General features: G+C 55.2%; 1 protein-coding gene across 1 annotated transcript; it reads right to left on the reverse strand.

Moving 5' to 3' along the window:
• On the reverse strand, positions 1-25,223 carry stkld1 (serine/threonine kinase-like domain containing 1). The gene is made up of 17 exons (XM_031891044.1): positions 25,115-25,223; positions 24,869-24,955; positions 23,334-23,378; positions 23,171-23,245; positions 22,989-23,093; positions 22,097-22,167; positions 19,907-20,022; positions 17,750-17,862; positions 15,636-15,796; positions 15,112-15,242; positions 13,327-13,410; positions 12,405-12,521; positions 11,359-11,499; positions 10,882-11,010; positions 3,142-3,270; positions 375-474; positions 1-154 (listed from the first exon to the last, which is right to left on the reverse strand). Exons 1-17 carry the CDS (start codon positions 25,181-25,183, stop codon positions 1-3), a joined length of 1,827 nt encoding a protein of 608 aa, XP_031746904.1. The 5' UTR covers positions 25,184-25,223.
• Between the last annotated feature and the right edge of the window lie 477 nt (positions 25,224-25,700).

The following is a 25,700-nucleotide window of genomic DNA, read 5'->3' on the forward strand; positions in this document are numbered from 1 at the left end:
TTAATCCAGTTTGATGGAAGCATGTCGTAGCACAGCAAGCAGATATTCCTCTACGAGATTTCTGGTTCGTTCGGCGGTGCAGCTGGTAGGAAGAGGGTTGCGTTTTCCCTCTGGCCCGAGAGGTGAGATTTGCACTCGGCCTCCGGTGGTCGGGCTTAAAAGAAGGATCCCGGTACATGCGCTCAACTCTTTTAAGGGAATAAAGGAACGAGCCCTTATCGGAAAGATTCCTGATTCATGTAGCGTCATGAGAGTTCCATACAAGTCGAGAAGATAGGATTAACGCGCCTTGTGTGCGCACATACCCCGATGTTGACGCTCGGAGTCATGACAGGCTCCTCACGCGCGCAAACACGTCCATTTATTCGACCCACGCGACCGGCGGCGTGGCCGTCATGGCAATTAGTAGCGAGCTTCCAAGCAACCAATGGGTTATCCACGCGGGGTGCACGGTGTCACTCTCGGCCACGCACCCTGGGAATCATGGGAGAAATATTATTTGCATACAATTTCCTCCCTCCCCAAAGTGATTTTGTATTTATCAGAATACAGTTACCCCCCCCCCCCTTCCATTACTGATATAGGGGTGATACAGTCCTGTTTATATAGGGAAATGTGAGCCCTAATATAATAAGCCCCCCATAATATTAACCCCCATAATATTAACTTAGGGTGCCCATACATGGTAGATTTAAGGTGGCCATACACGCTAAGATCTGCTCACGGATCTTCTCCTTCCTTGGGGGCCCTGTCTTTGGGGGGCCCTGGCCAGCATAGAGTTAGGGGGGCCCTGTGTATGGGGGCAGTTGGGGGCCCTGTCTTTGGGGGGCAATGGCCAGCATAGAGTTAGGGTGGCCCTGTATATGGGGGCAGTTGGGGCCCTGTCTTTGGGGGGCCCTGGCAGCATAGAGTTAGGGTGGCCCTGTATATGGGGGCAGTTGGGGGCCCGTCTTTGGGGGGCCCTGGCCAGCATAGAGTTAGGGGGGCCCTGTCTTTGGGGGGCCCTGGCCAGCATAGAGTTAGGGTGGCCCTGTATATGGGGGCAGTTGGGGCCCTGTCTTGGGGGCAATGGCCAGCATAGAGTTAGGGGGCCCTGTCTTTTGGGGGGCAATGGCCAGCATAGAGTTAGGGTGGCCCTGTATATGGGGGCAGTATGGGGCCCTGTCTTTGGGGGGCCCAGGCCAGCATAGAGTTAGGGGGGCCTGTGTATGGGGAAAGTTGGGGGCCCTGTCTTTGGGGGGCAATGGCCAGCATAGAGTTAGGGGGGCCCTGTGTATGGGGGCAGTTGGGGCCCTGTCTTTGGGGCACCTGGCCAGCATAAAGTTAGGGGGCCCTGTGTATGGGGGCAATGGCCACCATAGAGTTAGGGGGGCCCTGTGTATGGGGGCAGTTGGGGGCCCTGTCTTTGGGGGGCCCTGGACAGCATAGAGTTAGGGGGGCCCTGTGTATGGGGGCCCTGTCTTTGGGGGGCCCTGGCCAGCATAGAGTTAGGGTGGCCCTGTATATGGGGGCAGTTGGGGGCCCTGTCTTTGGGGGGCCCTGGCCAGCATAGAGTTAGGGGGGCCCTGTCTTTGGGGGGCCCTGGCCAGCATAGAGTTAGGGTGGCCCTGTATATGGGGGCAGTTGGCGGCCCTGTCTTTGGGGGGCAATGGCCAGCATAGAGTTAGGTGGGGCCCTGTCTTTGGGGGGCAATGGCCAGCATAGAGTTAGGGTGGCCCTGTATATGGGGGCAGTGGGGCCCTGTCTTTGGGGGGCCCAGGCCAGCATAGAAGTTAGGGGGGCCCTGTGTATGGGGGTAAGTTGGGGCCCTGTCTTTGGGGGGCAATGGCCAGCATAGAGTTAGGGGGGCCCCTGGTATGGGGGCAGTTGGGGGCCCTGTCTTTGGGGGGCACTGGCCAGCATAAAGTTAGGGGGCCTGTGTATGGGGGCAATGGCCACCATAGAGTTAGGGGGGCCCTGTGTATGGGGGCAGTTGGGCCTGTCCTTTGGGGGCCCTGGCCAGCATAGAGTTAGGGGGGCCCCTGTGTATGGGGGCCCTGTCTTTGGGGGGGCCCTGGCCAGCATAGAGTTAGGGTGGCCTGTATATTGGGGCAGTTGGGGGCCCTGTCTTTGGGGGGCCCTGGCCAGCATAGAGTTAGGGGGGCCCTGTCTTTGGGGGGCCCTGGCCAGCATAGAGTTAGGGTGGCCCTGTATATGGGGGCAGTTGGGGGCCCTGTCTTTGGGGGGCAATGGCCAGCATAGAGTTAGGGGGGCCCTGTCTTTGGGGGGCAATGGCCAGCATAGAGTTAGGGTGGCCCTGCATATGGGGGCAGTTGGGGGCCCTGTCTTTGGGGGGCCCTGGCCAGCATAGAGTTAGGGGGGCCCTGTGTATGGGGGCCCTGTCTTTGGGGGGCCCTGGCCAGCATAGAGTTAGGGTGGCCCTGTATATGGGGGCAGTTGGGGGCCCTGTCTTTGGGGGGCCCAGGCCAGCATTGTAAGGGGGGGCCCTGGGCACCAATGTATTGGGGTGGGAAACTAATGGGAGTGGCCAATGTGGGAGTAGCCCTGAGGGAGGGGGGCCCATGATTCCTGATGGCGGCCCTGGCCATACTGGTGGGCACCAATCGAGCAGATCGTACAGTATAGGGTAGGGGCAGCTTTAGAGAGCCGTGTGTGGCACATTACTTACCCATAGATCGGATCTCCCCATCACAACTAAAGGTGCCATATTTGTGCCACCGCAGCCCAATCATCAGGTTCATCCTGATTGGCTGCTTATTATTATTTGTCACTTTAATCTCAAGGATCTGCCAGGCATTAAGGTGGCCATACAGGGGCAGATTTCAAATCCTTCAGACCAATTTGGCAGCTTATCTGCCTGTGTATGAGCGATATCTGGCCAGATGTTGATCAGATTCAATTGTTTGGCCCAGTTACAACGACGGGAATGGGAGCTGCACCGATGAGCCAATGACGGCCCCTATTCCCATCGCTGTAATTAGGCCAGACGATTACATTAACCCCATATCACCCACCTTAGGCAGCCATATTGGGAGAAGGGGCTGCTGGTTTGGGGGTAACAGAGTGTATGGCCACCATAAGAATAGAGGTGACGCCTGTAAAGGACAAGTACGCCGCATGTTGCGCTGTAGAATTAAATACCTTTCAGACACATGATCCATAGGGCCCCACAGGCCACTTCCACGACTGGGGGATCCCCCATGTACCCGCTGAGCAGGGGGAGGATTCGCGGCGCGGCCAATTCCAGCCAAACTCTCTGGGGCGACCCCTCTGCCAAAAACACAAGCATGTTGGCCATTCCCTCCCCATACTGGGGTGTTACACACAGGGTTAATGGCTTCACATTTAATGGGGAGGACAACTTTCCCTTTTTTCCTTAGCTGGGGGGGGGAGTGAGGCCGGAGTGCTGGGCCCTTAGCTTGGGGGGGGAGTGAGGCCGGAGTGCTGGCCCTTAGCTGGGGGGGGTGAGGCCGAGTGGTGGTGCCTTAGCTGGGGGGGTGAAGGCTGGAGTGCTGGGCCTTAGCTGGGGGGGGGGGGGTGAGGCTGGAGTGCTGGCCCTTAGCTGGGGGGGTGAGGCTGGAGTGCTGGCCTTAGCTGGGGGAGTGAGGCCGGAGTGGTGGGCCCTTAGCTGGGGGGGGGGGTGGGCCGGAGTGCTGGGCGCCTTAGCTGGGGGGGGGGGGCTAAGGTCGGAGTGCTTGGCCCTTAGCTGGGGGGGGTGAGGCCGAGTGCTGGGCCCTTAGCTGGGGGGAGTGAGGCCGGAGTGGTGGGCCCTTAGCTGGGGGGGGGGAGGTGAGGCCGGAGTGCTGGGCCCTTAGCAGGGGGGGGGGGGGCTGAGGTCAGTGCTGGGCCCTTAGCTGGGGGGGGGTGAGGCCGGAGTGCTGGGCCCTTAGCTGGGGGGAGTGAGGCCGAGTGGTGGGCCCTTAGCTGGGGGGGGGGGTGAGGCAGGAGTGCTGGGCCTAGCTGGGGGGGGCTGAGGTCGGAGTGCTGGGCCCTTAGCTGGGGGGGGGTGAGGCCGGAGTGCTGGGCCCTTAGCTGGGGGGAGTGAGGCCAGAGTGCTGGGCCCTTAGCTGGGGGGGGGGGTGAAGCCGGAGTGCTGGGCCCTTAGCTGGGGGGAGTGAGGCCGGAGTGCTGGGCCCTTAGCTGGGGGGAGTGAGGCCGGAGTGCTGGGCCCTTAGCTGGGGGGGGGTGAGGCCGGAGTGCTGGCCCTTAGCTGGGGGGAGTGAGGCCGGAGTGCTGGGCCCTTAGCTGGGGGGGGGTGAGGCCGGAGTGCTGGGCCCTTAGCTGGGGGGAGTGAGGCCGGAGTGCTGGGCCCTTAGCTGGGGGGGGGGTGAGGCCGGAGTGCTGGGCCTTAGCTGGGGGGAGTGAGGCCGGAGTGCTGGGCCCTTAGCTGGGGGGGGTGAGGCCGGAGTGCTGGGCCCTTAGCTGGGGGGTGAGGCGGAGTGGTGGGACCTTAGTTGGGGGGGGTGAGGCCGGAGTGGTGGGCCCTTAGCTGGGGGGGGAAAGGGTGAGGCTGGAGTGCTGGGCCCTTAGCTGGGGGGGGGTGAGGCCGGAGTGGTGGGCCCTTAGCTGGGGGGGGGGTGAGGCCGGAGTGCTGGGCCCTACTGGGGGGGGGGGGTGAGGCTGGAGTGCTGGGCCCTTGCTTGGGGGGGGGGTGAAGGCCGGAGTGCTGGGCCCTCTTAGCCTGGGGGGGTGAGGCCGAAGTGCTGGCCCTTAGCTGGGGGGAGTGAGGCCGGAGTGCTGGGCCTTAGCTGGGGGGGTGAGCGGAGTGGTGGGACTTAGTTGGGGGGGGGAGGCCGAGTGCTGGGCCTTAGCTGGGGGGAGTGAGGCGGAGTGCTGGGCCCTAGCTGGGGGGGGTGAGGCGGAGTGGTTGGGCCCTTAGCTGGGGGGGGTGAGGCCGGAATGGTGGCCCTAGCTGGGGGGGGTGAGGCCGGAGTGGTGGCCCCTTAGCTGGGGGGGGGGTGAGGCCCGGAGTGGTGGGCCCTTAGCTGGGGGGGGGTTGAGGCCGGGAGTGCTAGGCCCTTAGCTGGGTGGGGGGTGAGCTGGAGTGCTAGCCCTTGCTGCGGGGGGGTGCAGGCTGGAGTGGTGGGCCCTTAGCTGGGGGGGTGAGGCCGAGTGGTGGGAACCGTTAAGTTGGGGGGGGGATGAGGCCGGAGTGCCTGGGCCCTTAAGCTGGGGGGGTGAGGCCGAGTGGTGGGACTTAGTTGGGGGGGTGAGGCTGGAGTGCTAAGGCCCATTGCTTGGGGGGGTGAAGGCCGGAGTGGTGGATCTTAGTTGGGGGGGGTGAGCCGGAGTGCTAGGCCCTTAGCTGGGGGGGGTGAGGGCGGAGTGCTGGCCTTAGCTGGGGGGTGAGGCCGGGAGTGTGGAAAAACCTTAGTTGGGGAGAAGGGGTCGAGGCCGGAGTGCTGGGCCCTTAGCTGGGGGGGGTTGAGGCCTGGAAGTGGTGGGCCCTTAGCTGGGGGGGGGTGAGGCTGGAGTGCTGGGCCCTTAACGGGGGGGGGGGTGAGGCTTGGAGTGCTGGCCCTTGAGCTGGGGGGGGTGAGGCCGGAGTGCTAGGCCCTTAAGCCGGGGGGGGTTGAGGCGAGGTGGTGGGCGCCTTAGCTGGGGGGGTGAAGGCCCGGAGTGGGTGGGATCTTGTGGGGGGGGGTTGAGGCCGGAGTGCTAGGCCCAGCTGGGGGGGTGAGGCCGGAGTGCGGCCCTTACTGGGGGGGTTGAGGCCGGAGTGGTGGATCTATTAGTTGGGGGGTGAAGGCCGGAAGTGTAGGCCTTAAGCGATGGGGGGGGTGAAGGCGCGGAGTGCTGGGCCCCTTAGCTTGGGGGGGTGAGGCCGGAGTGGTGGGATTTCAGTTGGGGGGGGGTGAAGGCCGGAGTGCTAGGCCCTTAAGCTGGGGGGGGTGAGGCCGGAAGTGCTGGCCCTTAGGCTGGGGGTGAGGCCGAGTGGTGGGACCCTTAGTATGGGGGGGGTGAGGCCGGAGTGGCTGGGCCCTTAGCTCGGGGGGGGATGAGGCCGGAGTGGTGGGTTGCGGCCTTAGCTGGGGGGGGGTGAGGAAAATGGAGTGCTAGCCTTAGGCGCTGGGGGGGTGGCTGGGACGGGGCTGGGCCCTTAGCTGGGGGGTGAGGCCAGTGTGGGGACCCCTTAGTTTGGGGGGGGGTGAAGCCGGAGTGCTGGGCCCCTTAGCTGGGGGGGGGGGGGTGAGGCCGGAGTGCGTGGGTCCCTTAGCTGGGGGGGGGGGGGGGGGAGGGGGGGGGGGGGGGTGGGAGGCCGGAGTGGTGGGCCCCTTAGCTGGGGGGGGGAGGCGGAGTGGCTGGGGCCCTTAGCTGGGGGGGTGAGGCCGGAGTGGTGGGCCTTAGCTGGGGGGGGTGAGGCTGGAGGCTTAGCCCCTTAAGCTGGGGGGGGTGGAGGGCTGGAGTGCTGGCCCTTAGCTGGGGGGTGAGGCCGGAGTGGTGGGAACCTTATCTGGGGGGTTGAGGCCGGAGTGCTGGCCCTAGCTGGGGGGGGGTGAGGCCGGGTGGTGGGCCTTAGCGGGGGGGTGAGGCTGGGTGCTAGGCCCTTAGCTGGGGGGGTGAGGCTGGAGTGCTGGGCCTTGCTGGGGGGTGAGGCCGGAGTGGGGATTAGTGGGGGGTCGAGGCCGGATGCTGGGCCCTTAGCTGGGGGGGGGGTGAGGCCGGAGTGGTGGGCCCCTTAGGCGGGGGGGGGGTGAGGCCGGAAGTGGTGGACCCTTAGCTGGGGGGGGGGTGAGGCGCGAGTGCTGGGCCCTTAGTCTGGGGGGGTGAGGCCGAGTGCTGGGCCCTTAGCTGGGGGGGTGAGGCCGGAGTGGGGGGCCTTAAGCTGGGGGGGGGTGAGGCTGGAGTGCTATGGCCTTAGCTGGGGGGGTGAGGCCTGAGTGCTGGCCCTTAGCTGGGGGGGTGAGGCCGGAGTGGTGGGAACCTTAGTTGGGGGGGGGGGTGAGGCCGGAGTGCTGGGCCCTTAGCTGGGGGGGGGGTGGCGAGTGGGGTGGGCCCTTAGCTGGGGGGGGTGAGGCTGTGGAGTGCTGAGGCCCGTTAGCTGGTGGGTGAGGCTGGAGTGCTGGGCCCGTAGCTGGGGGGGGGGTGAGGTGAGTGCTGGTGCCCTTAGCTGGGGGGGGGCGTGAGCGGGGAGTGGTGGTGCCTTAGCGGGGGGGGGGGTGAGGCCGAGTGGTGGCCCTTAGCTTGGGGGGGGTGAGGCCGGATGTGGTGGGGGTCCCTACTGGGGGGGGGGGGTGAGGCGCCGGAGTGGTGGGCCCTTAGCTGGGGGGGGGTGAGGCCGGAGTGCTGGGCCCTTAGCTGGGGGGGTGGAGGCCGAGTGCTGGCCTTAGCTGGGGGGGGGTGAGGCTGGAGTGCTGGGCCCTAGCGGGGGGGTGAAGGCGGAGTGGTGGGCCCTTAAGCTGGGGGGGGGTGAGGCGGATGCTGGGGCCCTTAGCTGGGGGGGGTGAGGCCGGAGTGGGAGGGCCCCTTAGCTGGGGGGGTGAGGCTGCGTGCTAGGCCGCTTAGTGCTGGGGGGGGTGCAGGCTGAGTGCTGGGCGCCTTAGCTGGGGGGGTGAGGCCGGATGGTGGGACCTTAGTTGGGGGGGGGGTGAGGCCGAGTGCTGGCCTTAGCTGGGGGGGGGGGTGAAGGCGGAGTGGTGGGCCCTTAGCTGGGGGGGGTGAGGGCTGGAAGTGCTAGCCCTTTAGCTGGGGGGGGGTGAAGGCTGGAAGGTGCTGGGCCCTTAGCTGGGGGGTGAGGCCGGAGTGTGGACCTTAGTTGGGGGGGGTGAGGCTGGAGTGCTGGGGCCCTTTAGCTGGGGGGGCGGTGAGGCTGGGAGTGCTGGGGCCTTAGCTGGGGGGGTGAGGGCCGGAGTGGTGGGAACCTTAGTTGGGGGGGTGAGGCCGGAGTGGCTGGGGCACTTAGCTGGGGGGGGGTGAGGCGGAGTGCTTGGGCCCTTAGCTGGGGGGGTGAGGCCGGAGTGGGTGGGAACCTTAGTTGGGGGGGGGGTGAGGCCGGATGGTGGGCCCTTAGATGGGGGGGGGGGGTGAGGCGGAAGTGGTGGGCCCTTAGCTGGGGGGGGGGTGTGAGGCCGGAGTTGGTGGCCCATATGCCTTAGCTGGGAGGGGTGAAGGCCGAGTGGTGGGCCCTTAGCTGGGGGGGGGGGAGTGAGCGCCGGGAGTGGCTGGGCCTAGCTGGGGGTGAGGCCTGAGTGGTGGCCCTTAGCTGGGGGGGGGGAGTGAGGCGGAGTGCTGGCCTTAGCTGGGGGAAGTGAGGCCGGAGTGGTGGGCCTTAAGCTGGAGGGGTGAGGCCGAGTGGTGGGCCCTTAGTGGGGGGGGGGAGTGAGGGCCGAAGTGCTGGGCCCTTAGCTGGGGGGGTGAGGCGGACGTGGGTGGAGCCTTAGTTGGGGGGGGTGAGGCCGGAGTGCTGGCCTTAGTCTGGGCGGGGGGGGTGAGGCCGGAGTGCTGGACCCTTAGCGGGGGGGGTGAGGCCGGAGTGCCTGGGCCTTAGCTGGGGGGGGGTGAGGCTGGAGTGGTGGGCCCTAGTGGGGGGGTGAGGCCGGAGTGCTGCGGCCTTTAGCGTGGGGGGAGGGTGAGGCTGGAGTGGGTGGGCCTTAGCTGGGGGGGGGTGAGGCCGGAGTGCTGGGCCCTTAGCTGGGGGGGTTGAGGCCGGAGTTGGTGTGGACCTTAAGTTGGGGGGGGTGAGGCCCGGAGTGCTGGCCCTTAGCTGGGGGGGGGGGGGGGGTGAGGCGGTGGTGGCCTTAGCTTGGGGCGGGGGGGGGGTGAGGCCGGAGTGCTGGGCCTAGCTGGGGGGGGGTGAGGCTGGAGTGGTGGGCCCTACTGGGGGCGGGTGAAGGCCGGAGTCTGGCCCTTAGCCGTGGGGGGGGTGGAGCTGAGTGGTCGTCCTAGCTTGGGGGGGGTGAGGCGGAGGCTGGGACCTAGTTTTGGGGGGTGAGGCCGGAGTCTGGGCCCCTTAGCTGGGGGGGGGGTGAAAGGCTGGAGTGCTGGGGCCCTTAGGGCTGGGGGGGGAGGCTGGAGTCTGGGCCCTTAGCTGGGGGGGTGAGGCTGAGTGCTGCGGCCCCTTAGCCTGGGGGGGGTGAGGCCGATGTGGTGGGACCTTAGTTTGGGGGGTGAGGGCGCGAGTGCTGGGCCCGTACATGGGGGGGGTGAGGCCGGAGTGCTGGGTCACCTTAGTTGGGGGGGTGACGCGAAGTGGTGGATCCTTAGTTGGGGGGGGTGAGGCCGGAGCTGTGGCCCTTAGTTGGGGGGGTGAGGCTGGAGTGGTGGACCCTAGCTGGGGGGGGGTGAGGGTCCGGAGTGCTGGGCCCTAAGTTGGGGGGGGTGGGCCGGAAGTGGTGGACCTTAGCTGGGGGGGGGTGAGGCGGAGTGCTGGGGCCCTTAGTTGGGGGGGGTGGAGCCGGAGTGGGTGGACCCTTAGCTGGGGGGGGGTAGGCCGGAGTGCTGGGCCTTAGCTGGGGGTTGAGGCCGAGTGGTGGTCCCTTAAGTTGGGGGGGGGAAGGCTGGAAGTGATGGACCCTTAGCTGGTGGGGGGTGAGGCGGAGTGCTGGGCCTTAGTGGGGGGGTGAGGCCGGAGTGCGTGGACCCTTTAGTTGGGGGGGTGAGGCCGGAAGTGCTGGGCCCTTAGTTGGGGGGGGTGAAGGCCGGAGTCGGTGGACCCTTAGTTTGGGGGGGGGTGAGCGGGAGTTGTGGGCCCTTAGTTGGGGGGGGTGAGGCGGACTGCTGGAGCTGGCCCTTAGTTGTTGGGGGGTAGGCCGGAGTGCTGGCCTTAGTTGGGGGGTGAGGCCGGAAGTGGTGGCCCTTAGTTGGGCGGGGGTGAGGCTGGAGTGCTGGGCCCTTAAGTGGGGGGGTGGGCGGAGTGGTGGGATTCCTAGTTGGGGGGGGTGAGGCCCGGAGTGCCTGGGCCCCTTAGTATGGGGGGGTGAGGCCTGGGTGGGTGGGCCTTAGCTGGGGGGGGTGAGCCGAGTGGTGGGCCTTATGTTGGGGGGTGAGGCTGGAGTGCTGGGCCCTTAAGCTGGGGGGGGGGTGAGGCCGGAGTGGTGGCGCACGCCTTAGGTTGGGGGGTGAAGGCCGGAGTGGTGGGCCCTTAGTGGGTGGGGGGGGAGGGCTGGAGTGCCTGGGCCCCTTAGTTGGGGGGGTGGGCCGGAGTGCTGGGCCCTTGCCTGGGTGGGTGGTGGAGGCCGGAAGTGGGGGCCCCGGCCGGAGGCCCTTATTGGGGGGTGAGGCCGGAGTGCTGGGCCCTTAGCTGGGGGGGGGGTGGAGGCCGGAGTGGTGGCCCTTAGTTGGGGAGGGTGAGGCCGGAGTGCTGGGCCTTAGCTGGGGGGGGGTGAGGCCGGAGTGCCTGGGCCCCTTTAGCTGGGGGGGGGTGAGGCCGGAGTGCTGCCCTACTGGGGGGGGGGAGGCCGGAGTGCGGGCCCCTTAGCTGGGGGGGGGGTGAGGCCGGAAGTGCCTGGGCCTTAGCTGGGGGGGTGAGGCCGGAGTGCTGGGCCCTTAGCTGGGGGGGGGTGAGGGGCCGGAGTGCTGGTGCCCTTAGCTGGGGGGGTGAAGGCCGGGAGTGCTGGGGCCCTTAGCTGGGGGGGGGGTGCTGAGGGGGGTGGGCCGGAGTGGTGGGCCGTTAGCTGGGGGGGGTTGAGGCCGGTATGCCTGGGCACTTAGTTTGGGGGGGGTGGAGGCTGGAAGTGCTGGGCCCTTAGTTTGGGGGGTGGTGAGGCTGGGTGGTGGGCCCTTAGTTGGGGGGGGTGAGGCCGGAGTGGTGGGCCCTTAGTTGGGGGGGGTTGAGGCTGGAGTGGTGGGCCCTTAGTTGGGGGGGGGTGAGGCCGGATGGGTGGGCCCTTAAGCTGGGGGGGTGAGGCTCTGCCCAAACTTACCGGCTGTGCCCAAACTTACCGGCGGTACCAATGCTCCAGAGCAGTCGGCAGCAGGACACGCACATCTCTCGGCTCTGCAACACGCGGCCCATGATCTTGGCGACGCCCTCCAGGAACCCCGCCTTCCCTAACATTTCTGTTGCCGCCTCTTTAAAAAATCCGACACACAAAACCGCCAGTTACTGTTACATTATATTTTCTTTTATTATAATTCCCTGGAATCTGTTCCTTCATACAGTAGGAATAAATCCCATGTTTATAGGCTGAAATCCATCTACAAAACAGTTCTTCTCTTTCTGCCTCATTTGAAATCCTGGCAGGGGAGGAGGGACTAAAACATTCATGTTGCATATTGTAACAACTTCCCCACAGCTTACAGGCAGCCTGCAGGAACTACATAACCCACAATGCATTGCACTGGGATGTTCCTTTCCTTATTGGCATCACGTGTGAAGCAGGGAATTGTGGGATTGGGAGGAGGCAGGCGACTACTCACCATTGGTGCAGAGGATTATTATCACCCGATAGATGACGGACAGGAGGCTCATGTTGTGAGGAAAGGACCTCGCGGCTGCCACGAGCGTAACAACCAGGTCGTTGCTTGTGAAACTTTCACCCTCGTAACCGTGTTCCAGCGCTGAAACGGAAACGCTGAGTTTATCTTGGCCTTTAAACGGGTTGTTCCCATTTAAATGAACTCGATGATGTAGAGAGTGATATTCTGAGATAGTTTGCAATTGGTCTTCATTTTTTATTTGTGTTTTTTTTAATTATTTAGCTAGCAGTTTGGAATTTAAGCAGCTATCTGGTTGCTAAGGTCCAAATTACCCTAGCAACCAGGCAGTGGTTGCAATGAGACACTGGAATAGAAATAGTAGAGGGCCATAACAGAAAGATAGTAATTAAAAAGTAACAATAACAATAAAACTGGAGCCTCACAGAGCAATAGGGTTTGGCTGCCGGGGTCAGTTATCCTGTTGCTAGGGCTCAAATGACCTTAGCAACCAGGGAGTGGTTTGAACGAGAGGCTGATATATGAATAGGGGAGGGGCTGAATAGAAAGATAAGGAATAAAAAGTAACAATAACAATAAAACTGGAGCCTCACAGAGCAATAGGTCTTGGCTGCCGGGGTCAGTTATCCTGTTGCTAGGGCTCAAATGACCTTAGCAACCAGGGAGTGGTTTGAACGAGAGGCTGATATATGAATAGGGGAGGGGCTGAATAGAAAGATAAGGAATAAAAAGTAACAATAACAATAAAACTGGAGCCTCACAGAGCAATAGGTTTTGGCTGCCAGGGTCAGTTATCCTGTTGCTAGGGCTCAAATCACCTTAGCAACCAGGGAGTGGTTTGATTGAGAGGCTGGTATGTGAATAGGGGAGGGGCTGAATAGAAAGATAAGGAATAAAAAGTAACAATAACAATAAAACTGGAGCCTCACAGAGCAATAGGGTTTGGCTGCCGGGGTCAGTGACCCCCATTTGAAAGCTGCGAAGAGGCAAAATATTTAAAACCTATGGAGAGAATTAGATTTTCTTACCTTGGGTTAGAAGATCCTGGAGGAGTTTGCTGCCATCTAGCAGGATATCCAGGGAACTGCAGTGTAGGCGCATCGCTTGCACCACCAGGGCTATTATCTCCTCTATGTGCCCCAAACCTACAACACAGCAGGCATTTTAGATGGGGGACATTTCCTCTGTATAAAGTAGGGGTCCTCAAACTACGGCCCCCCAAGGTAATTTACCCGGCCCCATCCTCACCCCTGGCTACTACCTGTCTGCCTCAGCGTGCTGCAGTATGGGACCCAATAGGGCTGTTCTGCCCCAATAAGGGGTAATTATATCTTAGTTGGGATCAAGTACAGGTACTGTTTTATTATTACAGAGAAAAGGGAATCATTTAACCATGAAATAAACCCAATAGGGCTGTTCTGCCCCAATAAGGGGTAATTATATCTTAGTTGGGATCAAGTACAGGTACTGTTTTATTATTACAGAGAAAAGGGAATCATTTAACCATGAAATAAACCCAATAGGGCTGTTCTGCCCCAATAAGGGGTAATTATATCTTAGTTGGGATCAAGTACAGGTACTGTTTTATTATTACAGAGAAAAGGGAATCATTTAACCATGAAATAAACCCAATAGGGCTGTTCTGCCCCAATAAGGGGTAATTATATCTTAGTTGGGATCAAGTACAGGTACTGTTTTATTATTACAGAGAAAAGGGAATCATTTAACCATTAAATAAACCCAATAGGGCTGTTCTGCCCCAATAAGGGGTAATTATATCTTAGTTGGGATCAAGTACAGGTACTGTTTTATTATTACAGAGAAAAGGGAATCATTTTTAGAAATTTGGGAGACAGCCTTCCCGTAATTGGGAACTTTCTGGATAACAGGTTTCCAAATAACGGATCCCATACCTCTATAACAACTGAGCAATTAAAGAGGCTGACATACCATCGGGGTGCCTGGCGTATGCAGACAGGTGACTTATTGCTGCAGTCTGAGCATCTTCAAAATCTGAATGTCTCTGCATGAACTCTGCAATGAATATAGCAGGTTGATTTAAAGGAACAGTAACACCAAAAAATGTATCAAAGTAATTGTACAAATGTACTGTTGCCCTGGGCTGGTAAATTTGTGTGTTTGCTACAGAAACCCTACTATAGTTTATATAAATACCCCGCTGTGTAGCCCCGGGGGCAGCCATTCCTGCACTGGTACAGCTGGGGTGTTTGCTACAGAAACCCTACTATAGTTTATATAAATACCCCGCTGTGTAGCCCCGGGGGCAGCCATTCCTGCACTGGTACAGCTGGGGTGTTTGCTACAGAAACCCTACTATAGTTTATATAAATACCCCGCTGTGTAGCCCCGGGGGCAGCCGTTCCTGCACTGGTACAGCTGGGGTGTTTGCTACAGAAACCCTAATATAGTTTATATAAATACCCCGCTGTGTAGCCCCGGGGGCAGCCATTCCTGCACTGGTACAGCTGGGGTGTTTGCTACAGAAACCCTACTATAGTTTATATAAATACCCCGCTGTGTAGCCCCGGGGGCAGCCATTCCTGCACTGGTACAGCTGGGGTGTTTGCTACAGAAACCCTACTATAGTTTATATAAATACCCCGCTGTGTAGCCCCGGGGGCAGCCATTCCTGCACTGGTACAGCTGGGGTGTTTGCTACAGAAACCCTACTATAGTTTATATAAATACCCCGCTGTGTAGCCCCGGGGGCAGCCATTCCTGCACCGGTACAGCTGGGGGTGTTTGCTACAGAAACCCTACTATAGTTTATATAAATACCCCGCTGTGTAGCCCCGGGGGCAGCCGTTCCTGCACCGGTACAGCTGGGGTGTTTGCTACAGAAACCCTACTATAGTTTATATAAATACCCCGCTGTGTAGCCCGGGGGCAGCCATTCCTGCACTGGTACAGCTGGGGTGTTTGCTACAGAAACCCTACTATAGTTTATATAAATACCCCGCTGTGTAGCCCCGGGGGCAGCCATTCCTGCACTGGTACAGCTGGGGTGTTTGCTACAGAAACCCTACTATAGTTTATATAAATACCCTGCTGTGTAGCCCCGGGGGCAGCCATTCCTGCACCGGTACAGCTGGGGTGTTTGCTACAGAAACCCTACTATAGTTTATATAAATACCCCGCTGTGTAGCCCCGGGGGCAGCCATTCCTGCACTGGTACAGCTGGGGTGTTTGCTACAGAAACCCTACTATAGTTTATATAAATACCCCGCTGTGTAGCCCCGGGGGCAGCCATTCCTGCACTGGTACAGCTGGGGTGTTTGCTACAGAAACCCTACTATAGTTTATATAAATACCCCGCTGTGTAGCCCCGGGGGCAGCCATTCCTGCACCGGTACAGCTGGGGTGTTTGCTACAGAAACCCTACTATAGTTTATATAAATACCCCGCTGTGTAGCCCCGGGGGCAGCCATTCAAGCTGGAAAAAAAGGAGAAAAAGCACAGGTTGCATAGCAGCTAACCTATAAAACACCATTGTATTCTACAGAGCTTATCTGTTATCTGCTATGTAACCTGTGCCTTTTCACCTTTTTTTCCAGCTTGAATGGCTGCCCCCGGGGCTACAGAGCAACTTTGGCACCGGAGCCAATGATATCATACTGTGGCCCTATAGAGACCCCTGGGGCGACACCTATATAAACACGCCCCCCCACGGCCCAGGGCAGCTGCAAATACCCTACATGTCGGTGCCAGTCTCACCTAAAGTCTTTTCTACCCCAGCCTCCTCCAATTCAGCGATTGCACCAGACGGCAAGGTTTTCTTTTGGCCCGACAGAGTTGAGCCAATCAGAGCCAAGCACTGCTTCACATAGGGCACGCCCACTAACTCGCTGAGACATCCGAGACAGAGAGAGAGAGAAAGAGAGTGCAGCCGGTTAGTGTTACAAGCTCAAAAGACATTACCCCCATATGTAGTAAAAGGCACTAAGTTTGCCCAGAGGCAGTAACCCATAGCAACCAATACGATATTTGCTTTAAAACAGTTAACCAGTAAATGCTGCCTGCTCGTTGGTTGCAATGGTTTACTGATGGGTAAGTAGGCGGGGCCTGTAATGAGTAATTTACAAGGGGCGGTCCCCATATGTAGGTGGGTTTTGCCTTCACTCATTCAGTTATACCCAGTGGCACATACTCATAGAATGATGGGTAAGTAGGCGGGGCCTGTAATGAGTAATTTACAAGGGGCGGTCCCCGTATGTAGGTGGGATTACAGGGGTACTTACATGGCTGTGCAGCGCTTCTCAGGCTCAATCTGTAGCATTAATGGGAGGAGTTGGCAGAGCCCAGCGGGATATCCACCAATGGCCTGGAGCGTCGGTACCAACTTCCCTACGCACAGTGGCTCCGCCCTTATCTCTCTCAGTAGGGACGCTACCATTTCTCCCTGGATTTACAGCAAAACACCATTAAGTGCTACAGAAGTATTGGCTTTACTCAATAGGCCAGGCTTACAGCCGCTATATAAGTATTGGCTTTACTCAATAGGCCAGGCTTACAGCCGCTACATAAGTATTGGCTTTACTCAATAGGCCAGGCTCATAGCTGCTACATAAGTATTGGCTTTACTCAATAGGCCAGGCTTACAGCCGCTATATAAGTATTGGCTTTACTCAATAGGCCAGGCTTATAGCTGCTACATAAGTATTGGCTTTACTCAATAGGCCAGGCTCATAGCTGCTAAATAAGTATTGGCTTTACTCAATAGGCCAGGCTTACAGCCGCTACATAAGTATTGACTTTACTCAATAGGCCAGGGCCTTACAGCCGCTATAAAAGTATTGGCTTTACTCAATAGGCCAGGGCCTTACAGCCGCTATAAAAGTATTGGCTTTACTCAATAGGCCAGGGCCTTACAGCCGCTATATAAGTATTGGCTTTACTCAATAGGCCAGGGCCTTACAGCCGCTATATAAGTATTGGCTTTACTCAATAGGCCAGGGCCTTACAGCCTACTTCAGGGCAGGATACAATTTTATCCGATTATACGGAATGTGTTTTGGACCAAGCAGGGCAGCTATCAGAAATCACAGTGCCCCTCATAACAAAATTTCAGGGCCCCTCCCCGAATTGCCCCTCCCATCAGTACAAAGGACACACAGTCAGGGTCCCCCTAACACAGTTCCCCCCATACACAGGGCCCCACTAACGCTATGCTGGCCAGGGCCCCCCCATACAGAGTGCCCCCCAAAGAATGCCCCATACACAGTGCCCCCAATTGCCCCCCGAAGACAATGCCTCCATACACAGTGCCCTCCTAACACTATGCTGTCAGGGCCCCCATACACACTGCCCCCCTAACACTATGCTGTCAGGGCCCCCATACACACTGCCCCCCTAACACTATGCTGGCCAGGGTCTCCCATATACAGTGCCCCCCAAAGACAGTGCCCCCCTAACACTATGCTGGCCAGGGCCCCCCATACACACTGCCCCCCAAAGACAGTGCCCCCCTAACACTATGCTGGCCAGGGTCTCCCATATACAGTGCCCCCCAAAGACAGTGCCCCCCTAACACTATGCTGGCCAGGGCCCCCCATACACACTGCCCCCCAAAGACAGTGTCCCCCTAACACTATGCTGGCCAGGGCCCCCCATACACACTGCCCCCCTAATGCTATTCTGGCCAGGGCCCCCCATACACACTGCCCCCCTAATGCTATGCTGGACAGGGCCCCCCATACACACTGCCCCCCAAAGACATTGCCCCCCTAACACTATGCTGGCCAGGGTCTCCCATATACAGTGCCCCCCGAAGACTATGCCCCCAACTGCCCCCATACACAGTGCCCCTCATACACAGTGCCCCCCAAAGACGGTCTTCTTTGGCTTCTTCGGTGGCGGCTCCGGTGACTTCGGTCTCCTCCTCGAGCCCGAAGTCGCAGAGGCTCGCAGAGGAGTCACACGGAGGAATCACGTCTTTCTGCCTCATTTGAAATCCCAGCAGGGGAGGAGGGACTAAAACATTGATGTTACAAATTGTAACAACTTCCCCACAGCTTACAGACAGCCTGCAGGAACTACATAACCCACAATGCATTGCACTGGGATATACCTTTCCTTACTGACATCATGTGTGCAGCAGAGAATTGTGGGATTGAGTCACAAAGTAGCCAGCCAGATCAGCAGGGGAACAGGGGGCCGGGTTTAGGGAACAGGGGGCGAGGCTTAGGGAAGAGGGGGTGGGGCTTAGGGAACTGTTCCAAACCATATTATTACATTAAACATCAGGTTGTGTTTGGTCAGAGTTCCCCTTTAATGTAGCTCCACCCCCTTTCCTTCTCTAGTAGCAGTAAATAACAGAAGTAAAGGCACTAAATGCAGAAAGTTGGGTATTTACCGTGTATAGGGAACAGCTCATCACCTCCAGTAATACACAGCCGAGGGACCAGACGTCCGACTTCTCGCTGTACGTAAGTGTCATGGCCTCCGGCGCCGCCCATAAGCGCCACTCTGTCAGCGATTGGGAGCAGATATCAAGTGTTACTATCAAAACTGCTGAAAATTCATTTTACTTTGCCTTTAAATTAGCTGTAATATGTTGCAGAGAGCGATATTCTGGACTTACTTGCAATTGGTCTTCATTTTTTTACTATCGGTGACTTTTTTAATTATTTAGCTTTCTGTTCAGCAGTTCTCCAGATTGGAATATTAGCAGCTTTTATGGTTGCTAGGGTCCAACTTACCCTAGAGACCGGGCGCTGGTTTGATAGAGAAACTGGTATATGAATAGGAGAGGGGCTGAATAGAAAGATAAGGAATAAAAAGTAACAATAACAATAAAACTGGAGCCTCACAGAGCAATAGGTTTTGGCTGCCGGGGTCAGTTATCCTGTTGCTAGGGCTCAAATTACCTTAGCAACCAGGGAGTGGTTTGGATGAGAGGCTGGTATATAAATAGGGGAGGGGCTGAATAGAAAGATAAGGAATAAAAAGTAACAATAACAATAAAACTGGAGCCTCACAGAGCAATAGGGTTTGGCTGCCAGGGTCAGTTATCCTGTCGCTAGGGCTCAAATTACCTTAGCAACCAGGGAGTGGTTTGATTGAGAGATGGGTATATGAATAGGGGAGGGCCTGAATAGAAAGATAAGGAATAAAAAGTAACAATAACAATAAAACTGGAGACTCACAGAGCAATAGGGTTTGGTTGCCGGGGTCAGTGACCCCCATTTGAAAACTGGAAAGAGTCAGAAAAGGAAAGGAAATGGTTAAAAAATGATAACAAATAAAAAATGTTTTGAATTATTTTGCTTTTTGTTCAGCCGCTCTCCAGTTCAGAATTTTTAGCAGCTATCTGGTTGCTAAGGAGCGGTTTAACCTAGCAACCAGGCAGTGGTTTGGAAGAGAGATAGGAATATAAACAGAGGAGGGGCCTAAATAGAAAGACAGGTAATAAAAAGTAACAATAAAACTGGAGCCTCACAGAGGAAAAACTATAAATAATGAAGACCAATTGAAAAGTTGCTAAGAAAAGGCCATTCTATAACGTACTATAAGTTAACTGAAAGGTGAACCCACCCCTTTAAAGGGAAACCATAGCCGGGGGAAGAAGAATAGGAGCTGCTAAAAGACCCTGGATATGAGGCTATCTGGTTGCTAGGGTCTTATTTACTCTAGCAACCAGGCAGTGGATTAAACGAGAGATAGGAATATGAATAGGGGAGGGGCTGAATAGAAAGATAAGGAATAAAAAGTAACAATAACAATAAAACTGGAGCCTCACAGAGCAATAGGGTTTGGCTGCCGGGGTCAGCTATCCTGTTGCTAGGGCTCAAATTACCTTAGCAACCAGGGAGTGGTTTGAAAGAGCGACTGATATATAAATAGTAGAGGGGCTGAATAGAAAGACAAGGAATAAAAAGTAACAATAACAATAAAGCTGGAGCCTCACAGAGCAATAGGGTTTGGCTGCCGGGGTCAGTGACCCCCATTCGAAAGCTGCAAAGAGTCAGAGGAAGAAGGCAACTAACGAAAAAACTATAAGAAATAAATAATGAAGACCAATTGCAAAGTTGCTAGGAATAGGCCATTCTATAAGATACTAAAAGTTAACCCCTTTAACATCTGTTAGTGGCTGTTATTAGAAGGTGGGTATTTACAACTACAGGGGTTATAGAGGTTTTTCTTAGTTTCTTACGGTGAAGACACACAGAGCTACTTAGTAGCAGCTACTTGTTGCGGCTACTAAACACCAGAAAATCCAATACAGAGAATTGCCTCTGCTAAAACTCACGTAGAGACAGTTATCAGTAAATGATCAGCATTGTCTGTTTTAGTAGCTGCTACTAAGTAGCTCCGTGTGTCTTCGCCCTAACAGCCCAAAGCAAATAAAATAGGTTCATTTCCCAGTGGTGTGGTTACTTGCCCTTTAAAGGTTCCCAGTGCCCTATTACATTCAGGAATGAGAGTGCATGCCAGCTGTCAGACAGGCGATGGGCGAGAGCAGACTGCCGAGGTTTGGGAGGGATATATTTACCCGCCGTGACCTCCTTACCGTCACCCAGTCTCTTCTCTATTCTCATCTCGTCGCTCAGCAGCCGCTCCGGGAGCAAGTCGCCAATCAGAAACGTAGATTCGTCTTTCAGGAAGATATTGCTGGGTTTGAGGTTTCTGTCAAAGACAAATAAAATGATTACACTTGCGGCTTAACTTGTCCTTTAAAGAGTAAAGGCCTATGATGCATTGATTGTACAGGTAGGGGATAAGGGATCTTTCCATAAGTTGGATCTCCATAACTTAAGTCTGCTAAAAAAAACAATAAAACATTAAATAAACCCAATAGGGCTGTTCTGCCCCAATAAGGGGTAATTATATCTTAGTTGGGATCAAGTACAGGTACTGTTTTATTATTACAGAGAAAAGGGAATCATTTAACCATTAAATAAACCCAATAGGGCTGTTCTGCCCCCAATAAGGGGTAATTATATCTTAGTTGGGATCAAGTACAGGTACTGTTTTATTATTACAGAGAAAAGGGAATCATTTAACCATGTAATAACAGCACAGAGTGACAAAATAACGGGTTTATGTAGGTGCTACCGACAGCACTGATCCCTTCCCTAATCCTTGGTCTGCAAAGGGTTAATCACTTCTGTCATGTTTGTGCCACACCCTTATGTATAACCCCCCTAGGCTCTAATATACCCCCATGTGTAACCCCACCCCCCCCCCCAGGCTGTATTAACACCTCTTTTCCCTGTACAAACAGCTCTCTACCCTTAGGCTGAACGGGAACTGGCATTTTTAGCATATGGTAATGACCCCCCTTAGCCCATAACAAGGTTACAGATATATAGAAACATTGGGGTAACAGTCACCCCGCTATAGTTCCAGGGGTACCCAGGGCACAAATAAGCACTCACCCCAAATCCCCCCTAACTGGCCTTCAGGCTGGGCCCCCTTAGCCCATAACAAGGTTACAGATATATAGAAACATTGGGGTAACAGTCACCCCACTATAGTTCCAGGGGTACCCAGGGCACAAATAAGCACTCACCCCAAATCCCCCCCTAACTGGCCTTCAGGCTGGGCCCCCTTAGCCCATAACAAGGTTACAGATATATAGAAACATCGGGGGTAACAGTCACCCCACTATAGTTCCAGGGGTACCCAGGGCACAAATAAGCACTCACCCCAAATCCCCCCCTAATTGGCCTTCAGGCTGGACCCCCTTAGCCCATAACAAGGTTACAGATATATAGAAACATTGGGGTAACAGTCACCCCGCTATAGTTCCAGGGGTACCCAGGGCACAAATAAGCACTCACCCCAAATCCCCCCTAACTGGCCTTCAGGCTGGGCCCCCTTAGCCCATAACAAGGTTACAGATATATAGAAACATTGGGGTAACAGTCACCCCGCTATAGTTCCAGGGGTACCCAGGGCACAAATAAGCACTCACCCCAAATCCCCCCCTAACTGGCCTTCAGGCTGGGCCCCCTTAGCCCATAACAAGGTTACAGATATATAGAAACATTGGGGTAACAGTCACCCTGCTATAGTTCCAGGGGTACCCAGGGCACAAATAAGCACTCACCCCAAATCCCCCCCTAACTGGCCTTCAGGCTGGGCCCCCTTAGCCCATAACAAGGTTACAGATATATAGAAACATTGGGGTAACAGTCACCCCGCTATAGTTCCAGGGGTACCCAGGGCACAAATAAGCACTCACCCCAAATCCCCCCCTAACTGGCCTTCAGGCTGGGCCCCCTTAGCCCATAACAAGGTTACAGATATATAGAAACATTGGGGTAACAGTCACCCTGCTATAGTTCCAGGGGTACCCAGGGCACAAATAAGCACTCACCCCAAATCCCCCCCTAACTAGCCTTCAGGCTGGGCCCCCTTAGCCCATAACAAGGTTACAGATATATAGAAACATTGGGGTAACAGTCACCCTGCTATAGTTCCAGGGGTACCCAGGGCACAAATAAGCACTCACCCCAAATCCCCCCCTAACTGGCCTTCATGCTGGGCCCCCTTAGCCCATAACAAGGTTACAGATATATAGAAACATTGGGGTAACAGTCACCCTGCTATAGTTCCAGGGGTACCCAGGGCACAAATAAGCACTCACCCCAAATCCCCCCCTAACTGGCCTTCAGGCTGGGCCCCCTTAGCCCATAACAAGGGTACAGATATAGAGGATTATTGGGGTACCAGTAGGAGTGGGGGGCAGATGTACCTGTGGAGGAGGTTCTGTTGGTGGATATATATCAGTGCATTGATGCTCTGGCCCAGCAGTACCTGGATGACCTGTAAGAAAGAACAGAATAAAATTAGGCTACAGAACAGAACTTCCGACATAAAGTCACGTGACTTTAAAGGGGTAGTTCCCCTTCAAATTAACTATTAGTATTATATAGATATTGATGCTCTTAGACAATTTACAATTGGTCTCCATATTTTTATTTTTCGTGTTTTTTTCCTTTTTGTTCAGCAGCTCTTCAGTTTGGCATTTAAGCAACTATGTAGTTGCTAGGGTCTTGTTTACTTTAGCAACCAGGCAGTTGTTTGAATGAGAGGCTGGTATATGAATAGGGGAAAGACTGAAAATAAAGATAAGGAATAAAAAGTAACAATAACAATAAAACTGGAGCCTCACAGAGCAATAGGTTTTGGCTGCCGGGGTCGGTTATCCTGTTGCTAGGGCTCAAATTACCTTAGCAACCATGGAGTGGTTTGAATGAGAGACAGGAATATGAATAGGGGAGGGGCTGAATAGAAAGATAAGGAATAAAAAGTAACAATAACAATAAAACTGGAGCCTCACAGAGCAATAGGGTTTGGCTGCCGGGGTCAGTGACCCCCATTTGAAAGAGTTTGAAGAAGAAGGCAAATAATTTAAAAACTATAACAAATAAATAATGAAGACCAATTGCAAAGTTGCTAGGAGTAGGACATTCTTATTGAAAATGATTTGGCTGTGGGCCCCCCCGCCTCCCTGGGGTTAGTCAGCTGCCCCGCCCGCGTATTTGCTAAACAAATATTTACTAAGAGAATGTGACACAGGGTGACATTGGGCCGACGGGGCTGTTTCCCCCGGGGGCGTCGGGGAGATATAACAGCAAATTCACCTTTTCCTCCGTGTTCTGTACCCGCTGTCTGTTCCGTCGCACCATGGCGGCGACATCCCCGTGGGCGCAGTAATCCGTCGCCAGGCAGAAAAACAGCGCCGAGATCTGCGAATGGCAGCGCAGTTACCTATCTCCATGGCAACCAAATGAATTCATCCCTTTAATTTAATTAACACAATTACCTTATTATCCCAGGTTACGAAGAACTCCCTGTAGGCGCAGATATTGGGGTGCCGGAGGCGTAACAGGGGCGCAGCCTATTGGAAAACAATAAATATAATAAATATAATAACGCTTTATTGCAATTGGTCATCTCTAGGCAACGATGCGAGCAAATAGGATTACCTCTCCGGCTGCGAGGTTCGCTTCCCGTTCATCCATGCACTCCACCTATTGAACCAATACATTATATTGATTAGCTGCCATGTGTAACTAATGGTACCCTTGGGATTAAAGGGGAAGTTCACCTCTGAATTAAGATGTAGAGAGCGCTATTCGCGATTGGTCTTCATTTTTATCATTTGCGGTTTTGGAATTATTTCGCTTCTCGTTCAACAGTTTGGAAATTTAGCAGCTATCTGGTTGCTAAGGACCAGTTTAACCTAGTAACCAGGCAGTGGTTTGGAAGCGAGACAGGAATATAAACAGAGGAGGGGCCTAAATAGAAAGACAGATAATAAAAAGTAACAATAACAATAGAACTGGAGCCTCACAGAGCAATAGGTTTTGGCTGCCGGGGTCAGTTATCCTGTTGCTAGGGCTCAAACTACCTTAGCAACCATGGAGTGGATTGATTGAGAGACTGATATATGAATAGGGGAGGGGCTGAATAGAAAGATAAGGAATAAAAAGTAACAATACAATAAAACTGGAGCCTCACAGAGCAATAGGGTTTGGCTGCCGGGGTCAGTTATCCTGTTGCTAGGGCTCCAATTAGCATAGCAACCATAGAGTGGTTTGAATGAGAGACTGGTATATGAATAGGGGAGGGGCTGAATAGAAAGATAAGGAATAAAAAGTAACAGTAACAATAAAACTGGAGCCTCACAGAGCAATAGGTTTTGGCTGCCGGGGTCAGTTATCCTGTTGCTAGGGCTCAAACTACCTTAGCAACCACGGAGTGGATTGATTGAGAGGCTGGTATATGAATAGGGGAGGGGCTGAATAGAAAGATAAGGAATAAAAAGTAACAATAACAATAAAACTGGAGCCTCACAGAGCAATAAGGTTTGGCTGCCGGGGTCAGTTATCCTGTTGCTAGGGCTCAAATTACCTTAGCAACCATGGAGTGGATTGATTGAGAGGCTGGTATATGAATAGGGGAGGGGCTGAATAGAAAGATAAGGAATAAAAAGTAACAATAACAATAAAACTGGAGCCTCACAGAGCAATAGGGTTTGGCTGCCGGGGTCAGTGACCCCCATTTGAAAGCTGGAAAGAGGCAGAAGAAGAAGGGAAATAATTAAAAAACAAATATATAATGAAGACCAATTGAAAAGTTGCTTAGAATTGGCCATTCTATAACATATTAAAAGTTAAACTGAAGGTAAACGACCCCTTTAAAAGTAAGGAAGAGTATTTACTCCTAAAACTGAACTGCAGCCCACCAACCAATCAGCAGTTAGTTCTCATTTATAGGCTGCAGTGAGACTGATGAAAGGCAAAGTCTGATTGGTTGAAATGGTTTCTAACTCTGATGGTTGTTTATGTCCCCCCCATGCATAGATACAAAGCTGTCGTTGAAGAGGGGCAGCAGTATAGACCGTCCAACCGGACAGCCCAATGCTTTAGCCAATCAGAGCATGAGGTGTAATATACTTTATTACAGTTGAATGGTTAGCTCCTGGGGTTAAAGGGATGAGCCGGCGGGGTATGCTGACCTTTTTAATGACATATTGGGTATTTCCCTTCAGCTCCTCCACAAGGCAGGCGTCTCCAAATGTGCCCGGGCCCCATTCTTCCAATATCTGAGGTGAATAACACAAGCAGGAGAATAAGGGTTAAATCCATGTACAGAAAAATGCCCCCTTCTGATTGGCTGGGGCAGTGCCTGGCACCCCAGTACATGATTATTTTAAAACCAAATAAATTACAAAAAGATCGCTAAATATGTTCTCTAGGGTTACCCTGTAATTGTCCATTCCCTGCTCCACTGCCTTTAGTAGCCGGATAGAAGCGTCGGTGCCTCTCACCATGGAGACGAGAGGATGGTAAGGCGCATGCGCGGGTGTGAAGAAAAGGGCGCAGGCGCACAGGGTGGAAGGCAAACCAGGGGGACGCGGATGATTCACGCATGCGCTTTGGCTCGAATTTTGATGAATGAATGGGGCCGGGGTGTCAGATAGAATAGGAGATTCTGTAGTAGATATTGGCTCTTCCGGACTAAACTGAGCCTTAGTGTTACTGATATACTCCTAACCGTGTCCTGTATCGTCTGTCACTAACCCCTGCACCCTCTCTGCTCCTGTATCCCACCCATTCCCCCTGTGCCTAGTCTGCTCCCCCCAACCCCTGCACCCTCTCTGCTCCTGTATCCCACCCATTCCCCCCCTGTGCCTAGTCTGCTCCCCCCAACCCCTGCACCCTCTCTGCTCCTGTATCCCACCCATTCCCCCCTGTGCCTAGTCTGCCCCTCCCTCCCCCAACCCCTGCACCCTCTCTGCTCCTGTATCCCACCCATTCCCCCCTGTGCCTAGTCTGCTCCCCCCAACC

Source organism: Xenopus tropicalis, chromosome 8, assembly GCF_000004195.4.
Source record: "Xenopus tropicalis strain Nigerian chromosome 8, UCB_Xtro_10.0, whole genome shotgun sequence".
In the NCBI taxonomy this organism is placed as follows: Eukaryota; Metazoa; Chordata; class Amphibia; order Anura; family Pipidae; genus Xenopus; species Xenopus tropicalis.